This window comes from Dermochelys coriacea, chromosome 14 (genome assembly GCF_009764565.3).
Source record: "Dermochelys coriacea isolate rDerCor1 chromosome 14, rDerCor1.pri.v4, whole genome shotgun sequence".
NCBI classification, from domain to species: Eukaryota; Metazoa; Chordata; order Testudines; family Dermochelyidae; genus Dermochelys; species Dermochelys coriacea.
In genome coordinates, this window is record NC_050081.1 from 15,241,112 (window position 1) to 15,267,476 (window position 26,365).

At 45.2% G+C, this 26,365-nt stretch overlaps 1 protein-coding gene across 7 annotated transcripts in view; it reads left to right on the forward strand.

Moving 5' to 3' along the window:
* The first annotated feature begins 251 nt into the window (after positions 1-251).
* Positions 252-26,365, forward strand: part of TMEM94 (transmembrane protein 94) — a 104,105-nt gene continuing 77,991 nt past the window's right edge. For 3 of the 7 annotated variants that reach the window (XR_006275766.1, XR_006275765.1, XM_038371379.2), the window contains exons 1-2: positions 256-378; positions 19,341-19,418. Coding sequence is in view for 2 of the 7 variants with exons in the window: in XM_038371379.2 (XP_038227307.1) it covers positions 19,414-19,418 (5 nt within the window). In the remaining 5 variants the exon portion in view is untranslated. Of the gene's footprint in view, positions 379-19,340; positions 19,419-26,365 lie in introns of those variants that run through there. The other 4 variants (XM_038371373.1, XM_038371374.2, XM_038371370.2 and 1 more) reach the window with 3 other exon arrangements.

Genomic DNA, 26,365 nt, shown 5'->3' on the forward strand with positions numbered 1-26,365 from the left:
TCTTACGCGGTGCTCAACGACCAGCTGCAGTTGCAATCCATGGGCCGCAACCCAAAGCCTGGCAAGCACGAGGCAGCCCCAGCACAGACTCGCTTGAGGAAAGGGCGGATGTACAGCGTCTTGCCTCATCCGTATCAGACCTATCACAGTGCGGCATACCGCAGCCCGGGCTGGATCTGACCAACCAGACGGCGGTGTCTTGAGCCGTGCCTGAAGTCGAACGCGTGGTGCCGTGACAAAAAAATGGGGTAGTTGCCAGTAATAAAGATGGCGGTCCTAGCGCTGTTGGAGTAGGAGGCGAGAAGGGCTGGCGGGGCGCCCTGGGGAGCTGCTCAGCCCGCCCGAGGGGGGGGACAAGGAAGAGCTCAGGGAAGGCTGGTAAGTACCGTGCAGCCAGCGGGATGACCAGCCGGGCAGTGTCCTAGGCAGGGGGCTCCAGGAGATTCCCCTTCTCTCTCGACTGGACTCCCTGGGAGCTGGGGCTGCCGGGGTGGGAGCTGCTCTCCCCGGGGCGTGGGGACTAGTTCCTGTTTGGTTGTGTTCACTTCTCCCTACTTTACGGGGCTCCCTGTGACCTAGGGGCCTGGAGAAGGGGTTGCCAGGTTGAGAGCTGCCTGGGTGTCCCGTTGGGGGAATTAGCCACCACAGTTTGCCTGTATTCCCCTCCCCCATCGTTATCCCCCAGCCCTGAGACCTGGAGGTTTTATATATAGAGGTGTGAGTGTCTCTCCTCATGGAGGTCTTAGGGGGTGGTTTGCGGGAGTGGCAGCGTGACCACCATCTTTCACTCTGTTGTTGCAGGCCCCCTTACTATTTGGTATTTTTCTTAAATCCCCCAGCTTCTGGAGTCATGTGATTACATCAAGTCTTGCTTTAGTGCAGTAGTTCTTAACCTTTACTGCAGCTTGCACCCCTTTAGGTCTGAAAATAAGTTCTCGCACCCCTTATCAAAAATTACACTACAATTAGCTTAAAAACTTGAAAACTTAAACTTTGTAAATAACAACAGTAATTGTTTAAAAATGTATAATGTTAATAAATACATAGGTTTGATGAGACAAAGAAGTTGTATTTATGAGCCTGTGCTTAATTTGTGTTTTTGATGATTTATCTTCTAAAAAAATCTGGCATGTCTCGCACCCCCAGAAAGGACATCTCGTGCACCCCAGGTTAAGAACTACTACTTTAATGAAAAGAGTAAATTTTTTGCTGGTATGGTTGAAAAATGTTATCCAGGTATACCATAAAGGTTCAAAAACCAGAAAAATGAAAATGAGAGAGAACCCTCAACATATATTGGTTTTGAAAAGTCTCTCTCTTTTTTTTATGTGTGGGCGCCTTACAAATTATTTTTCAGTGCTTAGGTTTGGCAGTATTGCAGTGGTGTTTTGTGACCCTTGATTACATGAGAGAACTTTACTTTTGCAAGCACCTTCAATACTTGTACCACATTTTGCATCCACACACATGAGCTTTCTTCCAGTGCTGCACAATTTTCCCAGCACTGTTTCAGCTGCACTTGTTTTGAGCAAAGCCTCTGCAGTTGCAGCTTGCCTGGGTTCTTTCTTCTGCTCCGCTGCAACAGACTGAAAGCACTGCCATTTCAGCTGCCCTGGTGCAATTAGTCCTCCCAGCCCAGGCCTGTAAGTGTCTTCACTGAACTCTCTAGTCAAGGCTCTGTGCTCCAGGACTTGGAAGAGAAGTGATATTTCTCTTTTAACAGAAAACTGGATGGGAAGCTGTGTTTGGAACTGTGGGATGGCTATCAATGCAGTGTAAGTGCAGGAAGTGCTGTAGGGACACAGTGGACTTGAAACAGGATAGCTAGATTGTATGGTGCACTTTGGCAACTTGCACTGCTTCATTTACATTATTGCATGTTGCAGTGGTGCAATTCTCCGCGGTGGACAAAGCTATTAGGGATTGGCTCAAAGTACACATATACTCCCTTATCCAGCTTGCCCTGGTGTTCCAGTGCACCCTAATGGGGAAGAGGATCTGCACTGTTTCAGTTATTTGCTCCAGTTTAGCTCTCTGACCCCCATGCAGCCCTTTCTTGTTTTGCAGATTTTTTTTTTATCATCTTGCAGTTCATTTCCACTGTTTAAATGCATTGAATTTCCATTCTTTTAAGCGATTTGAACTTTTTAGTTATGAGGCTACATGTTGCTTCCATTGTGTTTATTTCAATAAACTCCCTGCAGAGGTTTTTTTCCAGCTGAGGAAATTTAATTTTGTATTATTTATTATATGAGTAGTATCAATGGACCCAACAGTGATCAGGGCACTATGTTGGGCATTGTACAAATATAGAATATGAGAGCCCCCTGCCCTGAAGAGTTTATAATCTAAATAGACCAGAGAGGGCTGGAGGGAAGTGATACTATGTTCAAGCATCAGAGGAGACTTCCAAAACATGTTGTAGGGCTTTAAATATCTCATTAAAACTCACTATAAAATGCTTCCTAGCAGGTAGAGCTTATAAATAACTGCTTTACGATCACCTGCACTAAAATGAGAGCCTCTCTCCAAACCACAAAGATTTGTACATGGAAGGGTGGCTGCAGGTCTGAATCACAGAAACTCACAGATTCTTCTTTCCAAGGGAGATGCCTGTTCTGCATGGCATTATGTTTGCATGATGCCTTTTGTAAGAGTAGGAAATTGCCCTGGTGTGCTTGTTCAAAATTCTTTCCCTTAGCCCCCATGCAGTTGTACAGGGTGCTGTCTGTAGGATGGCTGACACCCTCCATCCCCCATGTGGCTGAATTGCACAGACAGGTGTTGTGTATATAGTTTATAAAACACTTTGGGCTCCTTCAAGATGGAAGTTTTTACATTTATTTAAAATAACGTACATTATTAATAGCTGCTCAACTTCCTTGAACTATAGTGCCTGCCAAAGCACAGTAACCTGCATCTGACTCACTTGTTGGATTACTGCATGGACTGTGCTCTAATTAGTCATATCAGCCAAATATTCATAGTTGGCATACTTATTTTTTTATAAAATGCTTTGTGTTCTGTACACAAATGCTTCATATGTCTTTACTCTGTTTCATATCAAACCACTTTAGAGACGTACAAGCCTCACAGCGACCCTTTTGGGGTAGGTATTATCCCCATTTTTACAAATGAGGAAACAGACAGGTTAATTGTCTTGGCCTCGGTCACGCAGCAGGTCAATGGCAGAGCTGGGAATAGAACCAAGGAGTCCAGACTCTCCTCACTGTAATCTCTAGACAGCATTGCTGTCTGTTTTTTCTTTTCTGTGTAGTTGTGGTTTTGGTCTGGCCTGTGTAACGTTCTCATGCAGTATCCAGACATGTAAGAAGCACATGCCTAGGGATTTGTTAGCATTGGTTACATGATTGCTTGTCCAGTAAATGTGGAATGTTGGCTCTTTGTCCAGAATGCTCCTGTGTGAACGGGGGAGGATGTCTTTCAAGGTGAGCTAGGGGTAAATGGGTCATGAGAAGGTGTGGAGTGCATTACTATCTCCTCCCCACACACTACAATGAGTCATCTCTGTAACTTTGTCAATCTTTGCCAATTTGTAATGAGAGAATCTAGACTGTAGATCCCTCGTGCAAACTTGTTGCAATAATGTCCAAGTGATTGATTGGATTGACTAGCACCATTCAGTCCTTCGCACACAAGGGCTGTACTTTTGTTTTGAATGAATTTATGAGAAACTTGAGTTTGGTGGTGGCGTTCCTTTGATGTTTGCTTTTGGGGAACTCCTGGAGAACAAAATCCCACAGACATTGCAGTTGTTAAATATCTGCAGGTGGTAACTGATGCAAGGAGAATTGGGGGGCCTGTCTGTCTGTCTGGCTACACACAGTAACAAAATGTACTTATGCATGCAGTTCAGTAACCTTGTTTTTAGGCTGGTACTAAAGAGCGTGAGCTGATCTTATATCATTGGGGCCAGTCTTGCCAAATTCATCTTGCTTGCCTAAAGAACCAGTGAGTACAGCTTACAATCTCCAGTCTTTATCTCCACTTCCCCTTATGTTTATCTGTTGAGGGATTTATAAGGCCCACGTTACCATAGCATCTGACCACCATGATGTTGGATTATATATGTCACTTCTTTGATACTATCCATCCTTGTATACATGTACTGTGAAATGTTTTAGTATTATGTTTGCTCTTTTGGGGCCTCATCCTAGGAAGTTGCTGAAGACTCACTACTACTGTTGAAGCTGATGGGACAGGACAGCTCTCATCACTTTTCAGAATTGGGCCCAACATTGCTGTAAATATTAGTTTTTTTTTTTTACTTTGTCTCAGACTGAATACTAGGACATGCTACTTTCCTATATGGTGGGCTACACCTGGAATAGGGTAGACAAAGGAAACCTCCAAAAATCTTGCCAAAGGAATGAAAGTAATAGACTTTTTCCTTCTGAAATATTTTCTTATTGCTTTAAATCTTATATTTTAGCAAGATGGAAATAGTTGTTTTCAGTATAATATACATTCATCACTACTGTCTTCCCTGCTTTGTAGGGTTGCTGCATCCCTGGCAATTAGATTGACTTTGTTAATCTGCACCTGATACCTTTTAGTTTTTGTATTTATAAAAGCATGCACCCATCGCTTAAGCCTCTGGTTGACTTTGTTGATAAAACCACTAATAATTTATTAGCTTATTTAGGTGAGGCCTATCAAGGACCTGATACAGAGTCCATTGAAGTCAGTGGCAAAACTTCCAAGCTCCATCTGAAAAATTTTAAATAATATAGACTGTAAGGCAACTTTCACCCCCAAGTGCTTACTAGTATTTAATAAAGATTGGCCATCTTTATGTTGAAGTTGTCATTTTAAAACATTTTTTTAGAGGGGATGTAAATCCTCCTGTTTCAAGGCATGAGCTAATCTGTAAATTACAGGTGTTAAGAAGAATCTCCCTGTATGGGCAGGTTAGTCTATAATTACTCAGTTCAGACCTATTGTACCTTCCTCTAAGCAACTGTTCCTGCCAGGCAGGATACTGGATTAGACTAGATAGACCACTGGCCTGACCCATCTGGCAATTACTACTTCACTAAGACCTTGTCTACACGACGAAATTAGGTCGAATTTATAGAAGTCGATTTTATAGAAAGCGTTTTTATACAGTTGATTGTGTGTGTGCCCACACAAATGCTCTAAGTGCATCTAGTCGGTGTAGTGTGTCTACAGTACCGAGGCAACTGTCGACTTCCAGAGCGTTGCACTGTGGATAGCTATCCCACAGTTCCCGCAGTCTCTGCTGCCCATTTGAATTCTGGGTAGAAATCCCAGTGCCTGATGGGGCTAAAACATTGTCGCGGGTGGTTCTGGGTACATATCGTCAGGCCCCCCTTCCCTCCCTCCCTCCGTAAAAGCAAGGGCAGACAATCGTTTTGCACCTTTTTTCTTGAGTTACCTGTGCAGACGCCAATACCACGGCAAGCTTGGAGCCTGCTCAGCTAACCGTCACCGTATGTCCCCTGGGTGCTGGCAGACACGGTACTGCATTGCTACACAACAACAGTTTATTGCCTTTTGGCAGCAGACAGCGCAGTATGACTGGTAGCCGTCGTCGACGTAGTCCAGGGTGCTCTTTTAACCGACCTCGATGAGGTCAGGGGTGCCTGGGCAAACATGGGAGTGACTCAGCCAGGTCATTTCCCTTTTAAGTTTCTTCTCATGGCGATTCAGTCCTACCGGCAGCGTACTGTCTTTTAATCTACAGCCAGCAGAAGACGATGGCCAGCAGTCATACTGCACCGTCTTCTGCTGAGCACCCAGGAGATGACGATGGCTAGCGGTAGTACTGCACAGTCTGCTGCCAGAAAGATGTATAAAGAGAGAGAGACCAGATTTGTTTTGTATTCATTTTCTCCTCCCTCCCTCTGTGAAATCGACGGCCTGCTAAACCCAATTTTGAGTTCTATCCTTGAGGTTTTGAGTTCTATCCTTGATGAACCATTCATTTTCTTGCAAAGCCACCCCCTTTGTTGATTTTAATTCCCTGTAAGCCATGTTGTCAGTCGCCCCTCCCTCCATCAGGGCAACAGCAGACAATCGTTCCGTGCCTTTTTTCTGTGCAGATGTCATACCACGGCAAGCATGGAGCCCGCTCAGATCACTTTGGCAATTAGGATCACATTAAACATCATGCGCATTATCTAGCAGTATATGTAGCACCAGAACCTGGCAAAGCGAAACTGGGCGAGTAGGCGACATCAGTGCGGTGACGAGAATGATGAGGACATGGACACAGACTTCTCTCAAAGCACGGGCCCCGCCAATGTGGGCATCATGGTGCTAATGGGGCAGGTTCATGCGGTGGAACGCCAATTCTGGGCTCGGGAAACAAGCACAGACTGGTGGGACCGCATAGAGTTGCAGGTCTGGGACGATTCCCAGTGGCTGCGAAACTTTCGCATGCGTAAGGGCACTTTCATGGAACTTTGACTTGCTTTCCCCTGCCCTGCCCTGCGGCGCAAGAATACCAAGATGAGAGCAGCCCTCACAGTTGAGAAGCGAGTGGCAATAGCCCTGTGGAAGCTTGCAATGCCAAACAGCTACCGGTCAGTCGGGAATCAATTTGGAGTGGGCAAATCTACTGTGGGGGCTGCTGTGATGCAAGTAGCCAACTGTTGCTGCTAGCAGGCTGGCTCACAGGACAACTGAAACAGTTGCTGGTAAAAAGCACTTTATTTCCCTTCCCACAGCCATATATATACAGCACTTGTTTATTCCTTTTCTGTTGTTTATCACCCAATGTTCTCATCATTCTTATCTTTGGGTTCCATTGTCTTGTGGTGGTAAAGACTCTCAGGTGCTGCTTATATCATTAGTCCTTAGTTCAGCCAAAGTTTAGTCCTCAGTCCAGCCAAAATCTTCTGGCCTTGTTCTTCAACTTGTTACCCGCAGCCCCGCCTCTTGTACTGTTCTTTTCCATTACTTGGTACACATTTCTAAAATATCTGATACTCAGCATTTCCCACATCTCCCCCTTTTTGTTTAAAAGCAGCTTGAATCATCCGTGACATTCCCCAACGCATATATTGAACTATATATGGACCACACAAACAAATTATACCAATACAGATACCAATTAATAAGAGTATGCTATAATGATGTTGTTCATATTTTGTTCTAATATTGCAAGTAACTCATGAACAGAGTGAGAATGATCTGACAAATTAACACAACACATACCCTCAAAATCTTTACATCCGTGTCCATGTGCTAATAACAAAAATTCAATTGCAGCACTATTGTATAAAACTGCATGGCAAATGCTATCTACATCGATTAATAAGTCAGTTAATATTTCAAAAATTAGATTACACTGTTTAATATTCCAACACACTAATTTCTCTAAATTAAAAGCATTTTCTATAATAGTAACATTAAAAGCAAAAAACGCCTCTCAATGGTTCACCAAAAGTTCATTAAAAGTTCACCGCGCTCCCAACTATCCCACAAATACTCTCAACTTGCTCACAAATACACCATGTTCTCACATCTCCTCCCTTATTATTACATGACACACGAACCACCGGCTACTTGCATAGTTCCATCCAATTTTCATTCATCAGCAGGGGCGACCCAACAGGGGTAGAGCGATGCATTTCACGGAACATATTGAACAAGGAGGGGAGACATTGCAAACAGCAACATAGGCAAATAAGACCAATACATATAAAAACTATAATTCCAAATAATTGCCGAAGCCACCCCAAAGAAGGCAACCACCCTGTAACCCAAGCAATAACACTATAACAATATCGATAACCCACATCCTCATTCTGGAAATAAACAGGATATGGCCACAAGCACAACCTCCTCTGATGCTTCCCCTCCAAGCGTGGGATCTTGTTCTCCAGGCGCTGGGTTCAAGGGCGAGCGAGGTTGCTGTAGCCACGGCCGCACCCACTTAGCAGGTATTCACCGAGGACCTTCATCAAGGGAGACACAAGCATAACCCCATCCCCAGGTTAGCAATTGTGCTGGCCCCTTCCATTGTTGAGAGGCATAATCAAACTATTTCACCTTAGGTTTCTTCTGCTCATGTTCTATCCCAATATTTCCTAGATGTCTTTGCATTGGAACATGATTGTTATCAGCACTACTAGGTTGCAACCAATTAAGGACATATACCGCTTTAGCTAATCGCCCAGCTGGTGTCTGAACTACTGCATCCTGTCCAGTTTGTGCCTGCTTATCCAACATTCCTTTCAAAGTACTATGAGATCGTTCAATAATGGCCTGGCCTATCAAATTGCCTGGCACTCCTGTTTTGTGTATTATCCCCCACATTTGCAAAAAGGTTGCGGTGCGCCTGACCACATACCCAGCTCCATTGTCTGTCTTTATCGATCGGGGCACCCTTAATGCAGCAAAACATGCCTGCCAATGTTTTATCACATCCTTACTGTCCGTGGACGCGTGGGGTGTAGCCCAGATAACTCCAGAGAAGGTGTCTACTGACACATGGATGTATTTTTGCTTTCCGAATTGGTTATATTGGGTGACATCTGACTGCCATAATGTTAAAGCCTCTAGACCTCGGGGATTAACCCCGGCAGGAAAGGTGGGTGTCAACCTATTACATTCTGAGCAAGAGGCTACAATACTTCGGGTTTGGGATATAGGTAGAGAGAATTGTCGTGTTAGGGCTTTCGCTGATTGATGGAAAAATCCATGAGACAGGCGAGCTTGCTCAAACCGGGTACTACCACGGATCCCACCAGTGCATCCGCCTGATCGTTGCCCGTGCTTAAGTATCCAGGCAGACCAGTATGGCTCCTTATATGGCCTACAAAGTATGGATACTTTCTTTCATTGAGTCGATGCCAAAGGCGCAAGAGTATCGGTTGCAATGCTGGATTATGAACCTTTCCCAGCATAGCTCTCTCCAACCTGTTTACTAACCCCACGGCATACTTAGAATCGCTCATCACGTTGAGCGCTTCTTGGTTCCAGTGATCGAATGCCAAAAGTAGAGCTAGGAGTTCTAATATCTGTACCGATCCCTCGCTAATAACCTTCTTATGGGCCCAAGTATGTCCATCCCACCAGACTACCCCTGCTCTCCCTGTTCGCCCCGCCGCATCGGTAAATACTGTTATTCCTGTCACTGGATTCTCCTGTCTCATAAGGTGTTTTTCCAACTGCAACGGGGAAGAAAACAGGCGGTGGGGAGGGTAATGACAACTCAATTGTCCCTGATAATTTGCTAGGGCAACAGCAAACACAGTGTTATACATCAACAGATGTGTAATCATCGTTTTTGAAAATGGCAACAAAATCTGATGCGGATCAAGTCCTGTCATTACAGTTACTCTTTTCCGTGCTTGCACTATTAGCATGGCTATTGCTTCAATTCTGGAAGTTACCGTACGCACATTTTTACAGGGTGGAAATATCCATTCCAAACCGACTAGGGGGTCTTTATCCCTTGTATCCCACTGAAATAATAGCGCTTCCAATACTGCATCTAGGTTAAAAACCACTACCATAAAGGGTAAGTTTTCCCGATATCTCCCAGAATAACCCTCCCCCACCTTCTGTCCTATTCATTGTAATGCTTGCTTCTGTAATACCGACAGTTGTCATTTATCTCCAGGGGCTCTCCCCCCTTCTAATAAGGGAAGAAGAGGAGTTATATTCTGATTTGTGATGCCACAAAGGGGGCGAAGCCATTGCAGTTCACCTAGCAGTTTCTGTGCATCATACAGTGTGTGAACATGAGGAGAGATTTTCAACTGCTGGGGGCGTACGGTGCAGTCAGTGATCCGAAGTCCCAAATACAAAAAAGGGGCTTTAGTTTGAACCTTTCCTGGCGCCACAAACAAACCAGCTTCTGCTAACGTAAAGGTGATCTGCGTTATAACCATGGGTTCAAAAGCTACTGGTGCCGCAAATAAAAGATCATCCATATAATGATATATTTTCCATTGGGGATACTTCATTCGGATTGGGCGTATTGCCCATGCAACGAAGAGCTGGCAGATGGTAGGGGAATTTTTCATTCCTTGGGGCAAAACCTTCCATTGATACCGTATGGAAGGTGCTTTGCGATTTACCATTGGAACAGAGAAAGCAAAGCGCTCTCTGTCTCGCGGGTGTAATGGAATAGTAAAATAACAATCCTTCAAGTCAATGATTAGTAATGGCCACCCCGAGGGGAGCATGGACGGGGCAGGTAAACCGGGCTGTAGAGCACCCATATCGACCATAATAGCATTAATGACACGCAAATCTTGTAGCAAGCGCCATTTTCCTGATTTCTTTAGGATAGTGAATACAGGTGTATTCCATGGACTAACCGAGGGTTCTAGATGGTCAAGACGTACCTGCTCCTCGACTAGTTTTGTTAATGTGGCAAGTTTTTCTGTTGGCAGCAGCCACTGAGCAACCCAAATTGGCTCATCGGATTTCCATTCTAATGCCAGGGTTGGCCGCTCCTCAGCGGCCGCTAGTGGAAAGGGGGGGAGCTAATCACCACCCCCCATTGACTCAAACAATCCCTCCCCAACAACCAAATAGTTGTATCGACAAGGTAAGGGTGGACTGACCCCCTTAATGTATTATCGATTACATCAGTAATGTCAATAAAAAAATTCACTCAGCATGGGCTCACGCTGTCCGCCAATGCCCTGAAGAGGTGTGGTTACCGGTCGAAGTGGCCGTGTCGCCGGCCAACCTTGCAGGGGCAACACCGTCACATCTGCCCCAGTATCAACAAGGACCTGATGCTCAAAAAAAGCACCATCTGGGCCTTGAAATTGAACCAATCTAGTGGGACAATCCTGTCCCACTGACAAAACAAATGCCGTTGTGAGTGGTGTGGGGTCTACCTGACTGGATGACCCGAAGCCCCCAGTTCCTCTTATCTGGGATGACTACAGGAACAATTGCATGAAAGGGTATTAATTGTGCAATTTTAGTTCTGGCCATTATTGTAATAGGCGGGCATATAGCTCGTACCATAATCCCTATGTTCCCTTTATAATCAGCATCAATTAGCCCAGGAAGCACAAAAAGCCCCTTAAGGGAAGAAGATGATCTGCCAATCAATAATGCACTTAGCCCATGCCCCAGCGGTCCAGAGGCCACGGAAGGGACAAGTTTTACCTCATCATTCTCTAATGTAAAGTCGGTGGCCAAATCAACTCCGGCGCTGCCGGAAGTTGCCCCGCGGAGGCTGTCCAAGCAGCCGGCGTATTGTTTGTCCTCACGCCCTGCCGGCTGGCGCTCCGCGGGGTGTTTCCCGACCCCGATAAAGGGGTCCCATCCTTTTTAAACCGGGAGTGACACTCAGTAGCTTTATGACCGAATTTTTCGCATCGATTACACGTCCTGGGAAACGGGGAGGGAAGTGCATTGTTTTGTGGCTGACCTCTTTTCTTTGGGCAATCCCATTTTAAATGACCCATCTTTCCACACTGATAACACGCCCCCCCCTTTCCTCTACGCCAATTCGACTTGGAGGTATTCAAGGCTACCGCCAAGGCGCGTGCATGAATCTTTGCCTTATCCTCCTCCTCCACCAAAGGAGCACGAGTGCAGGCTTCAATCATGTCGACTAGGGAGGCCGATTTTGGTAAAGTCACCAAAATCTTCTTACACGTGGGGTTAGCATTTTGAAGGGCTAAATCTACCCCCAATGCCGATCTGGCGTCTGGTGTTAAATTAGGGGCCCTATCCAATGCCGTCCTTAGGCGGTCCAAAAAGAGGGCAAAAGATTCGCCCGCTCCCTGCGTGACCTTTAAATAAGGGGGTGAAGGGGTTCCCAAATCAGGGAGCTCTTTGAATGCCTCCAATGCTAGAAGCTGAGACTGTTGTAATATCTGGGGTATCAACCGTGCCTGTAGCTGAGGCTCTTAAAATTGCCCCTGTCCCAACAACATGTCTATTGATGCTACCTGGAGAGGGTCGTCCCGGGGTCTATCTAAATTAAGCACTGCCGCGTGCACAGCCTTCTTTCTCCATGAATCCTTCCATAATAATCTCTGTGTGGGTGTTAACAACATATCTGCAAATTTCTGGGCATCAAAGGGACACATCGCTTGCCCCGGAAATATTTGTTCTAATAACGCTTGTACATACGGATTTTTCAAGCCGTACGCCATAATAGCTTTCTGAGCCTCCCTCATCAATTTCCAGTCTAACGGCACCCAAGATTTAACCCCCTCCCTTGATACCGATACCGGGAAAGTAGCCGGCATGGCATTCAAAAATTCCCCTTCAATTATAGCATCCTTTATCAATCCATGCCAGCGCTTAATTGGGTCAGGAGATCCCGCTCCTCCCCCCCCATCCCTCCAAATCACCCCCGTCCCCCGTTCTTCTTACCCTCGTCCAATTGAAGAACACGTAGGTGGCGGAGGTTTCACTTTTGGTCGAACCGGTTGCGTAGCGGGGGCATAAATTTTGCGATATTCTTCCTCTGCTGTCGGTCGCAACTCTCCCTCGGGAGTGAGGTGCTCCGTACAACCATAATACCCACACAACCTACAAATATGGGGCAAATGTGAGGGGTCAGGTATGCCGTGCTCTTGAAGCTGTTGTAGCAGGTGCGATCGTGACGATCCTTGCGGTCTGTTTTCCTTTCCTTTCCTTTCCTTTCCTTTCCTTTCCTTTCCTTTCCTTGCGGACCTGTTTCATCATCTGTTGAGCTGTAATACCTTCCTTATATAACCACCGAATTATCTGGTCCTGCGTCAAGTTATCAAACTCTCCAGTTTTAGGCAAGTCAATAATCCGAACGTGTCGGGGAGGGGCTGGTGGCACAACCGCGGGCGGCAATCCTGACCCCCCCTTGTAACGGGTTCTTTGGATTGCCCGATGACTATTCCCCCAACACCGGCTGATCCACGGCCATCGGTTCGCCCCGATCTGAGTCGTCATCCTCCAAGGGCAACGGTACCTCACTGGGGTCCAACGGCGCCGAAGGAATCATAGGCGTTGTTTTACCAAAAAAGTCTTTCGCTCCTACCGTGAAGGCCCCATTCGCTGATGATTCTAATGCAATACGCGCCCCTGCCTGAGCCGCTGCGGTGGTAACGGCTCGATGAACAGTCCGCCAGATAGGGCTCAAGGCAGCAGCTTTTTTATTTCTGACCCCCACAGAGTCCCAGAGGTCTTCCCCCAATGTTTTCCACACTGAGGAGTCAAACACATTCTTTGCATTAACCAGGAAACCCCTTCGCTTTTCCCACCGAAGCAATTTTTGCAGAGCTTCTGGAGAAAATTTTTCTCCCTGGTTATTAAGCAGATTGGTTAAGACCTTAAACATGGCCTGCTCATCTGCCGATGCTGCCGCTCCCATTATGAGAGATATTCCCCGCCGCTCACCTTTCAGTGGGAGCTCCCCCCGCCTCAGTTGGGCGTCCCGGTTCCTCACCCGAACGGAGGACACCGGCAGTGGCGGTCCCTGCTATTTCTTCCTCTGTCCGTGGTACCAAATTCACAGAATTCTATCACGTCGGGGTCACCATTTGTTGCTGCTAGCAGGCTGGCTCACAGGACAACTGAAACAGTTGCTGGTAAAAAGCACTTTATTTCCCTTCCCACAGCCATATATATACAGCACTTGTTTATTCCTTTTCTGTTGTTTATCACCCAATGTTCTCATCATTCTTATCTTTGGGTTCCATTGTCTTGTGGTGGTAAAGACTCTCAGGTGCTGCTTATATCATTAGTCCTTAGTTCAGCCAAAGTTTAGTCCTCAGTCCAGCCAAAATCTTCTGGCCTTGTCCTTCAACTTGTTACCCGCAGCCCCGCCTCTTGTACTGTTCTTTTCCATTACTTGGTACACATTTCTAAAACATCTGATACTCAGCATTTCCCACAGCCAACACAATCAAAGATCTGCTGATATCAAGGGTAGTGACCCTGGGAAATGTGCAGGTCATAGTAGATGGCTTTGCTGCAATGGGATTCCCTAACTGTGGTGGGGTCATAGACGGAACCCATATCCCTATCTTGGCACCGGAGCACCAAGCCAGTGAGTACATAAACTGTAAGGGGTACTTTTCAATAGTGCTGCAAGCACTGGTGGATCACAAAGGACGTTTCACCAACATCAACGTGGGATGGCTGGGAAAGGTACATGTTGCTTGCATCTTCAGGAACTCTGGTCTGTTTCAAAAGCTGCAGGAAGGGACTTTCTTCCCAGACCAGAAAATTACTGTTGGGGATGTTGAAATGCCTATAGTTATCCATGGGGACCCAGCCTACCCCTTAATGCCATGGCTCATGAAGCCATACATAGGCAGCCTGGAGAGTAGTCAGGAGCTGTTCTACTACAGGCTGAGCAAGTGCAGAATGGTGGTAGAATGTGCATTTGGACGTTTAAAAGCGCGCTGGTGCAGTTTACTGACTCAGTTAGACCTCAGCGAAACCAATATTCCCATTGTTATTACTGCTTGCTGTGCGCTCCACAATATCTGTGAGAGTAAGAGGGAGACGTTTATGGTGGGGTGGGAGGTTGAGGCAAATTGCCTGGCTGCTGGTTATGCACAGCCAGACCCCAGGGTGGTTAGAAGAACACAGGAGGGTGCAGTGTGCATCAGAGAAGCTTTGAAAACCAGTTTCATGACTGGCCAGGGTACTGTGTGACACTTCAGTTTGTTTCTCCTTGATGAAAACCCGCCCCCTTGGTTGACGCTAATTCCCTGTAAGCCTTCTGCCTTCGATCACAGCTTGCTTGCAAAGGAAATAAAGTCCACTATTCTTCAAATAATAAAGAATACATGTTTATTAATTATAAAAATAGGGAGATAACTCAGAAGGTAGCCCAGGTAGGGTGTGGGAGGAGGGTAGGAGGGAAGGAAAAGGCCACTTTAAAACTTGTTGAATGCCAGCCTTCTGTTGCTTGGGCTGACCACTGGGTTGGAGTGGTTGGGTGCCTGGAGCCTCCCACCCCAAGTTCTTGGGCGTCTGGTTGAGGAGGCTATGGAACTTGGGGAGGTGGGAGGGTGGTTAAGCAGGGGCTGCAGCGGCAGTCTGTGATCCTGCTGCCGTTCATGAACCTCCACCAGACGCTGGAGCATGTCCGTTTGATCCCGCAGTATCCCCAGCGTTTCCTTATGCCACCTCCTGATCTTCCTGGGAGTGAAGTATTTAAAAAGATACATTTTACAGAACAATGGCTATACTCTTTCACAGTGAACAATACTATTCACATTACATAGCACATGTGATTTTTTTGGTACAAGGTCACATTTTGCATCTTGTATTGAGTGCCTGCGGCTTTGGTGTTTAGAGATCACACACACAGGGCCAGGCAACAGAATTTGGCTTGCAGGCGGCCATGGTAAGCCATAGTCTTTCGCCTTCTGCAACCTTCATAACAGCAGCCCCCTCCTTTCCCATACCAAGCAAAGCCTGTTGAGTTGGCCATTTACTGCTGCAGTTTTCCTGTTAACGTGCAGCAGCAGAAACCAAACTAACCCCCTCCCCCCATCCAATTCTCTGGTATGATCACTTTTCTCCTCCCCCCCACCGCCTGGCTGGTATCAGGGAAATACCAGCTAGCCAAACGTAAACAGTTCAGTGCCAATGGCTCCCCCTCCCACCGCGTGGCTAACTGCGGGGAGGATTTCTTTTCAGCCACAGACAAACAGCCCAGTAGGAAAGGCCACCTCTGAATGTCCCCTTAATCAAATTCCCCTATTTCAACCAGGTTACCATGAACAATATCAGTCTCCTGAGGATAACACACAGAGATAAAGAACGGATGTTGCTTGAATGCCAGCAAACACCGGGACCATACGCTACCAGGCTTTGTCATGCACTGATACGAGATTACTTGCTACTAGCATGGTGTGGTAAAGTGTTCTACCATGGAGGATGGAATAAGGCTGCTCTCCCCAGAAACTTTCTGCAAAGGCTTTTAGAGTACCTCCAGGAGAGCTTCATGGAGATGTCCCTGGAGGATTTCCGCTCCATCCCCAGACACGTTAAGACTTTTCCAGTAGCAGTACTGGCCATGAATGCATCCCAAGTCCTCAGGGCTACTTAATCATTAAACGCTTGCTTTTATAACATGGATTATATTTAAAAAAGTACACTCACCAGAGGTCCCTTCTCTGGCTTCATTGGTTTGGGAGGGTATTTCAGTCAGGGTGATAAAAAGATCCTGGCTGTCGGGGAGAACGGTGTGCTGTGTGCTCTCCCCAAGCTCGTCGTCCTCCTCGTCTTCCGCATCTGCAAAATCCTCAGCCATTGCACAGAGTATCCCATCCTGTGAGTCCACGGACAGGGGTGGGGTAGTGGTGACGGCCCCCCCTAGAATTGCATGTAGCTCAGCGTAGAAGTGGCATGTCCGGGACTCAGTCCCAGAGTGTCCGTTTGATTCTTTAGTTTTCTGGTACGCTTGTCTGAGCTCCTTAAGTTTAATGTGGCACTGTGTTGCGTCCCTGATGTAGCCTCTGTCCCTCATGGCCTCTGAGATTTTTTGAAATGTTTTGGTATTTCGTCTTTTGGAATGTAGTCTGATAGCACGGATTCCTCTCCCCATACAGTGATCAGATCCAGTAAGTCCCTTTCGGTCCATACTGGAGCTCTTTTTCGATTCTGGGACTGCATGGTCCCTGTGCTGATGAGCTCGCCTGGCCAAACAGGAAATGAGATTCAGAAGTTCCCTGGGCTTTTCCTGTACACCTGGCCAGTGCCTCCGAGTTCAGAGCGCTGTCCAGAGCGGTCACAATGGTGCACTGTGGGATAGCTCCCCCGAGGCCAATACCTTTGAATTGCGTCCACACTAACCTGAATGCGAAACAGCGATGTCAAGTTCAGTGCTAATCCCCTCGTTGGGGAGGAGTACAGAAACCGGTTTTAAGAGCCCTTTATGTCAAAAAATGGCTTTGTTGTGTGGACAGGTGCAGGGTTAATTCGGATTTAATGCTGTTAAATCCGACAAACTCGTAGTGTAGACCAGGCCTAACTGGAAAAAAAAAATAAAATGAAAGGTGTATTTTTTTTTTTTTTTCCCCAAATGCATAGGGCCTGCTCCTGCTAAACCTATGTCTTGGAAATAATCCCATCACTTGTCTGATTAAAGACTGTTTACTTAAGGGAGTATTTGCAGACCAGACCTCTCCCCCAGATTCGCGTTCTCTGTCTTTGCTACTTGACTTCTGGCTTAGACCTTTCTCCCGCTGTCCTCCCCAACCCCACCCAATCCTTTGGGGGCATGTTCTGGTCTGAGTCTATTGTACTGAAGAAGAAAGGAAGGGGTCAGATGTGCATTTCTTGTTAGGAAACCCTCTGAAAATAAGGAAGAAATGCAAGTAAAATGGAAACCACTAATGTTTAGTAGCAAATGTTTAAAAGTGTATACTGTAATTTAATTTAAAATTGGGGCCAGGTTTATACTTACAAATTAGGTTGACATAGTCACATTGGTCAGGGCTGTGAGAATTTTCATGCCATGAATACTATAATTACATTGACCCTGGTGTAGCCGCAGCAAGGTTGATGGAAGAATTCTTCCAATTAACTACAGTGATGGAAAAATCCCTTCTGTCAATGTAGGAAGCATCTACACTACAGAACTACAACAGCACAGGTGCGGCGCCACAGCTGTGCCACTGTAGCATAGACATACCTTGGGTTTCAAAATCCATTGCTTTCCTCACTGATTTCAAGGCAGAATGAGTCTCTTTTTCTGTTAGCAAGAAAAGTGAACTTCCATGGAAGAAGCTGAGGGCTTGTCTACATGAGACGTTATTGCACAGAAAGCCAAGGTCTGAATCTACAGCATACTGGTTTACAGCATGGTAACGTCCTGTGTGGACATTGCTACAGTGCACTAAAATTACATGTTACATGTCAAAGCACTGTACAGACCTGTAGGAATATCCACATAGGTGCTTTCTGTGTGCCACCCTAGCACACTGCAGATTCACACTGTGGTTGCCCCACACTAACATTCCTTGTAGACAAGCCCGAGACTCATCTACAGCCACAGAACAGTGGAAATACCAAGGGCATATTTCTTGAGTACTCTTTTGTTGATAGTTTTTAAGCAACACTACTTCACGTTTATTTGGTAACTTCTTTCAGAGGCTCTCGCCAACCTTAGAGATGTAAATGAACTATACCACACAGCTCACCTGTGAAGTGGATAAGTATTAGCCTGATCTATAAAGTAGGGACACTGAGGCCTAGATGTTATGATTTGTCCCAGATCAAACAGTGAATTGGGGCAGAAATAGAATCCGATAGTCAGAGTGCCAGTTCATCTGCTCTAATTACTGTACACACTTGCTGGGCATTAACACAATTAACAATGCCACTTTTAAGTGCTCCTTGGAGCCCAGCTATCAGTAAACACAGAGTGATCCAAATTATCAGCTCGATGCTAAATACGGGTGAATAGAAAGACCCTATGGCATTGCTAATATATGTTTTATTCTAAGCTGTTCTTTCTAAGGCAGCTGTTTTTTCTCATTTGTTTCCCCCATGTTTCTATTATAGGTGATATATCAGACTTTTCTTCTTGTGGGATTCATTTCTGGCAATGAGATGTTCAGACTCTATCCATCTTCTTTGTAGATGTAATATAGATTGGGAATTATACTTAAAGTGAAAGCATTAGGAATTGAACAGTCCAGGGAAAACTCTGTAGCTAGGAGTGTTTTTTCTCCTCCTGGAATATTTGTAACATAGGAAGCTTTTGAAGCACAATTTTTTTCTAGGTGCATTGATAGTGTAATTGTCTGATTTTTTTTTTTTTTTCCTATTCTGCTGCTGCCATCATACATCTTGTATAATGTATCCCATTGTGTTGTTTTTATTGTTGGATTATATAACTTAAATTCATCAAAAGGATGTTGTGAGGCTTAATCAGTTAATGTTTCTGCAGTACTTTGAAATTCTTGATGGGAGATACTTAACAAATGCAGAATATTATTACTAATATAGGAAAACTCAGATTTAAGAAATATACTTTATAAATGCCCAAATTTGGGGAGATCATGTTTAGTTCTAAAGATGGTTATTTTAATATTCAGATGCATCCCTCCAAAGGCTCAGCATCTGATATTCAGACAGGTGTTTCAAATGCTGCTTAGCTGATAGAAAATTGTTGACCTTCAGGTCAAGCTACAAGTCTCACTTTTTCTTCCAGGCCTTTTTTGGGCGGGAGGGATGAGTTGAGGGTGGTGGGAAAGTTTTGTTTTGCATTTGGAAAGGTTCAGTTTGTTGGACACTGGATCTGATTGTTGTTTCATATTGAATGTGCATGAAGCCAAAGCAGTGGATGGATGCATTATTATAAATTGAAATAAAGAGAAATATTCTGAAATAAAACTATGAATCTCCCTATGTTCCTCTAGGTAATTATTGGCTCAATTCTGCAGAACTGTCACAAAATTGGCCCTACATGGAACATTACTTAGGTCAGCAGCAATGAGGTAATGTATCGAGAGAACAACTGAATGTTAAAGACAGTAGTTACACTGGCTATATTATTTGGCTGAGCTTGCAAGGCTTTTCACTCAGCCTGATGGCATTTCTCTGCATGGTGTAATGCAATAACTTTTGAATGCTACATCCAATCAGTTCCAGAATTCCAGGGAATGTTCTGGGCATCAATAGGTAGAACCCTATTGATGATTTTGGGGGGAAATCTGAAAACCAGAAGGAATGAAATGGCCGGGCGGGGGAGGACGCAGAGTTTGTCATCTGCTTAGCAGAGTCATAACTTCAAACACCTCTATAATTGTCTACTGTTCAAAAATCAAGTTGATGGTACCCATTAACACCTTCCAGTATAATACCCATATCTCATCTCTGCTTGTCCTCCCAATAGAGTTTAAAATGTTGGCCCCTGCATGACTTATCTCCCAGGCAGAAAGAAGATAAATAGTAATATTGAGGGGGTAAGGGGAAATGGGGGGGCACCCAGAGCCCCAGGAATGGGTAGCACACAGAGCCCCTGACCTGGTGGGCCCTGGTATCAGGAAGGGGAAAGTGGTGGTATACAGAGTCCCTGGGGGGAATATGGGAATGGGAGTACAGGGGCCCTGGCACGGGAGGAAGTAAGGGACCCTGGTATGGGAACAGGGAATGGGGGTGCATACAGAGACCCTAGATGAGGGACACTGGTATGGAGGGAAGGGAGAATGTAGCAAAGTTGTCACTCCAGTATGGTCCCTTTTGTCCAGGTGTATTGATGCATCAATACTGCCTCAGTTTCCCACACTGTCCTTTGGCCTATTCTGGCTATAGGAGTGACCTGCCCTCCAGCAAGATCACTTTACAGAGTCCAGCCCTTTTCAGGGCCACAGAATCCATTGCCAGAGTCCAACAGAAGTGTATAAAAAAACCAAACATCAGCCCAGCTGGACCAAGCTGGCAGCTACCTCATTGCAGGTGTGCCTCTGCTGCTCTAGACTGTTCTCCTGTGTAACCACAGGTTTCTGTGACTTAGTCAGTCCCACAATCTAGGGGCTGGCGTGCTCCTTCCCTTACTCCACGTTTCAAGCAGACAACAGCTCATCAGGCCCTTGTCTCAACTAAGGCTTCCAGCTCACCCACTGAAGAAACCTACCTACTTTTCTCCCCTTCTTCCTCCCTTTCTAAATCCTGCACCCATGTCTAACAGCCAGGAGAAGTGCATCTGGGGAAGAGCTAACTGAATCTCCCTGCAAGTTAACCTCTTCCAGACCTGTCACCAGGGTGGTGGAGAGGGAGAGACAGAGCCCCTGGCATGTGCCAGAGAGCGAATGGTGGGGGGACCCAGGCCCAGATGCTCAAAACTATTTAGGCACGTAACTTCCACTGAAATCAGTGGAAGTTATAAACCTAAATACTTTTGAGGGCCTGGGCCACAGAACTACTAGCATGTGCTGGAAGGGCTCGGGGGGAGTTGCAGGGAGTCCCTGAAATAGAAGATGATGGGAGAATGGCACATGGGGAGCCTGTGGGATAAATGGAGAAATGCAAGGAACTCCTGGTATGTGCAATGAGTTTGGCCTACAGAAGCTACAAAGTGTGTGAACCCCTAATTCTATGAAGCCATATTTACTATTTGTATCTCATGATTCCCCCCCCATACTATGCAAATTGTTTTTAAATGTTTTAAATTGTTACATAAATGTTGCAAACAAATTGGGGATTGTTTGATAATAGAATATGTATTTGAAAAACAAGGGCTTTATGTGCAGGCAAATTATATTTTAGATGGCTGAGGTTCTATGACTCTAGTACTGATCTCGCCAGAGAAGGCAGACTTTGTCTGTAGTTTATTGTCCTCGTCGTATAAATATCATAGCTTATCTACTGTTAGCTATGTTCAAAACTTTTGGCTCTTAGTGAGCAAACTCTTTAAAGTGTGGTTCTGCTGTGAAAAGATCTGCTTGCTGTGTGTATCCAGAGTGGCACAAGAAGGATGTGAGTTCGTTGCTTCACTTTTGAAGTGTTTAGGATGGGGGTGGGGAAACTTTTTGGCCCGAGGGCCACATCTGGGTATGGAAATTGTATGGTGGGCCATGAATGCTCACAAAATTGGGGTTGAGGTGCAGGAGGGCATGAGGACTCCAACTGGGGGTGCAGGTTCTGGGGTGGGGTTGGGGATGAGGGGTTTGGGGTGTAGGAGGGTGGTCTGGGCTGAGACCAAGGGGTTCAGAGGGCAGGAAGGGGATCAGAGCTGGGGCAGGGGGTTGGGGCACGGTAGGGGGGCAGGCTCTGGGCAGCACTTACCTCAGGCAGCTCCCAGAAACAGCGGCATGTCCCCTCTCCGGCACCTACGTGGAGGCGCAGCCAGGCGGCTCTGCATGCTATCCCGTGTACAGGTGCTGCCCCTGCAGCTCTCATTGGCTGTGATTCCCAGCCAATGGGAGCTGCGGGGGTGGCGCTTGGGGTGGGGACGCATGCAGAGCCCCCTGGCTGCCCCTATGCAAAGAAGCTGAAGGGGGGGAAGTGCTGCTGTTTCCAGGAGCTATGCGGAGTGGGGCAAGACCCCCGACCCTGCTCCCTGGCTGGAGTGCCAGAGCGGGGCAAGCCCCAAACCCCGCTTCTCGGCAGGAGCTTGAGGGTCGAATTAAAACGTCTGGAGGGCTGGATGCGGCCCCCGGGCAGTAGTTTGCCCATTTCTGGTTTAGGACCTAACCATTTTTGTCACCTTAAGTTGGGGGAGAGAAAAATTGAATTCATGATGATTTTCACATCGGTTCCGTTTGGACTTTGGGAAAACAGTATGCGTCTAGATCTCCCTTTATGGGATAACTAGATAGCTATGGAGATATCAATCAGAATTGTTATTCATTGTTTTTGGTAGCCATTAGATTTATGTAGGTAAAGAGTATACACTCTTTCCAACCAATCTAATATATGTCTAACTTCACTGTTGAGATTTCAGAGTAGCAGCCGTGTTAGTCTGTATTCGCTAAAAGAAAAGGAGTACTTGTGGCACCTTAGAGACTAACAAATTTATTAGAGCATAAGCTTTCGTGAGCTACAGCTCACTTCATCGGATGCATCATCAGATCACTGTTGAGAGTCCTCCTCCCTGGCACTATAGATGCTTGCACTGATCTTAGAGTGACTCTCCTACACATGCTGAACAATGTGTTTTGAACTTTGAGGAGTGGCATGTTTTGCCTTCAGGATCGCATTTCAGTTTGCTACCTGAAACAGAATGTCACTACAGTGCTGAGCAAGGCTATCTCCTGCACAGCTGTCTCCCTTCATGACCTCCTTCCATTGAAATGGTACTGGAAGGGGGAGCAGAGCCGAGCCACCACTGCTAATGATCTGGGCTACGCTAGATCAGCACAGAGAACATTCAGAATATTGTCTTCACTTTCTGCTTTTGTGGCTTTGGCCTCCAGGTATCTGAGTGTGTCCTTGCTAGTTAAGGCCATGAGTCTCCTATTTGGGCTAATAGGAAGAAGAATCCTGGAGCTTTCTCAAACCCTTCTCTGAATTGCCATTTTTCCTTCATTTTAAAAGTCCATCCTCTCTCCCTTTGCCTTGTGCTGAAGTGATCCCTGAGTTAAGGGCAAGATATCAAGGCACTATTTTGCTCTATAGGGGCATACTAAGATATATGTGCCTCCTTCCCATTCCCAGCCCCTCTTTGTCTGCTACACTCCAGTAACATTCTGTGATCTTTTCATGGCATTTGCTAATTGGCATAACGTAGTTGATTGAGCATTTGGAGAAGATTGCCTGCAAGGGTCACACAGAAAATGGGCTAAGAGACAGTATGGGAATGATGCTGAGTCCAGACTGCTAGCTAATTCTGGTGATGTGCCAGCCAGAAAGTAGAGACAGCAAAAGTAACTACAGATGGTGGTTTCTGTCCTACGTACTCTGAACAATTCATCCCTAGTAAATTTAACTGAGCATGTGTAACCTCAAATGCAGATATCTACATGAGCGGAAATGCATATATGTGATACTTAGATGTGTGGCAGTTCTCCAAAAAGGGCCATGTTTTTGGAGTTTAAGGTACTCGCCCTACACAACCCACATCATGTATCATTTGAAAGCTTATTTTATGTACCTTTAAATGAGGTATCATGTGGAGTTGTCAAGTAGTACTGAAAGCCTGTAGGTGAGGTGAAACAAAATGAGTCATTTTTTTGCATAGTTCCAGAAACACACTACCATACGACTGTGACTAGATTTTACTGTTTAAGTTAATATCAACACCTTATTGTGGTGTTTATTGGTCAAAGCTACCAAATGACAATGTACTAAAATATTTTTATTGGTTTTGCATGGACAAGTTTTTTTTAGAAATGACTAAGCAAAAATGCTGTATATCAACATTTTGTAATATATTAACATGAAATGTTTTCACATTGCGTATTAATTGGCAAAATATCTCACAAGTGGTTATAATAGTTTTCTATATTTTCAGCTGAAATTTGCTGACCAGATTGTCTCTCACTGAACGTTGTTCACTAATAGCAGTAGTTTGCATGCCCATAGTTTATACTGCAGTGGATAGATATAAATGTACATGAATTCCTAATGTAATGCTTCTCCATTTGTAAGCTTTTGTACATACAGTGTACCTCTAGTCTTCTTGGTAGAAGATTTTAATTTGTAATTGTCTACACATGCAGTACTAGCTTTTGAAATATTCTAGGATCTAGATTTTTTTATTTAGTGACACCTTTTTTATGTAAAGGTCATTATTAGTGTTAGATGACAATACACAGCTTCGTATTATGAATATACGAAAACTGAGAGAAAAAAGTTGTCTAACAAGAAGTAGTGACAATAAAGTCCACAGACAAGTCCTTGCCTTTGCACTGAAGAGGGATGAAGAGCATGTTACAGCTTTTACCAACCATATGATCAACAATATGACACACTCATTTGACCCTGAATCACCATCCAGAGGTGCTTAACAATGTTCTCTGGATTGCATGTAACATCAGATGTACAAAAGTCTACTCAAAATAACAGATGTTGGTGAAGAACAACTGGAGAGAGATGAGAGATTCTCTTAATTCTGATGGGACACGTAGCTTCTTCAGACCAGTCAAGAAATCTGACATGATCACTTGCTGACATGGCCAAGAAGACCAAATTCGTCTGTCGGGGAGGGACAATCACAGCAGCTATCAGTCCAGAAATTGTTTTCTGTAGAGCCTTGTCCTTAGCAAGATGCAGAAATGATGTTTCAATGATAACTGTTCTTAGTCATCTTGTAGGACCTGTGCCTGTGTCCCTCTTTCATGGTGATGGAACAATGAGAAGAATAGACAAAGTTGTATTAGGGCATCAGCTGGAAGCTCAAGATGAAAGAATCCACGAGCTAAGAGCATGCAAGAAAGAAATCACAGTGTATATCAGAAATGCCATGGCTGTCGTACAAATGATGGCTGGAGACAAATTCCACACATTTGATGAATTGAGTCCTTGAGGCAGATCCTAAAAAGGTTTGACAAAGTTAATTTGTAATCAAAGTCTTTAACAGATATGACAACAGTAACTCTGTGAAAACTGCAGAAAGACCACGCCGGACACGATCTAAGATTGGATGCAAGAAATACCAGTTGATTGGTGGGTGCTCTGTGCCTCCATGGTAAAAGTTTCTCAACGTGGCATCCAGCAAGCAGTCACATGTACAATTTCTCTGTGAATATATGGTTCAAAATGTACCTGAGAGTGTAGGAGCACACCCACACTCTCCTCCTTGCTGTAGGCTTTTTGCAAGGTGAAGTAACAAAGTCCATCACCAGTAAAGGTGTTGAAGAAGCCCAAGACTTGTACAGTACTAAAGAATAAGTGGACCCAAGGATGCTTCTGCATATTGTATGTGCCAATATGGCTTTTGGGTCTCCTGATGTCAAAGGAACCATAGTAATTAGGTCACTTGAAGTTTTGGTTCTTGTTCACTGCTTTCCAAAAATGATGATGATGTGGTGTTTGAAATATGCACCATTACTAGCACAACAGACGTGCCATTTCATACCTGTGCACACAATTTGTTACACACCTCAGACCTGAACTTCTGCAAGATACTTTCTGCTGTACGCTAATTAACAGGGTGTAACTCCGTGTCATCCCTGTTTGGTATTTGGGGGGGGGGGCGCGGGCGCAGGGGGGAGTTTGTGTTTAATGTCATCAAAACAAAGGGAGCTTACCGCTTCAGAGGTCTTGCCTGTTGGGGGAAGAGTGACACAAGCTGCAATTTTTGCAAGAAGGAAGTCTGTAGTACTGCTGTATGACCACAGTAAAAAAGAAAAGGAGACCCATAGAGACCTGAATTGCTTGTGCCTCAATCTAGCCAACAAAAAGGACAAGTCGCTGGTCAAATGCCAACCATATAGGACAGTTTTGAAGAATATGTCAAAAGAACACCATGGCAAACAACTATTTGGATGTCTTCACACATAGACAAACCAGATATTGGATCGCCATTGCAACATGGATGGAAAAATGTGGATGAAATACCATAAGTGCTGGAACTAAGAGTGCTGGAGGAGGGGGGCTGCTGCACCCCCTGTCTTGAAGTGGATTCCATTATATACAGGGTTTACAGTTTGGTTCAATTGCTTTCAGCAACCCCCAATATAAAAATGGTTCCAGCGCCACTGTGTACTACTTCCTATATTCTTCAAGGGCCCAAGGGCATCTGAGCTTCTGTAAGATCTTCTTTGTGGCTGTACCTGTAGAGGTCACTGCACAATCAACTGTGGTTGTAGTCAACAGACTTCCGTGCATAGGACTGTGTATGTGCTAAGGCAATGAAGATTATGATAACCCATGCACTCTCAGCATGATGAACAAGATGATGATAATGACTAGAAATGTCACCATCTCTATTACGTTTCAGTGATACCTGTACAAATTTATTATTATTTTTGTTTTACCTTTAGATTGTTGTTATGCTTTG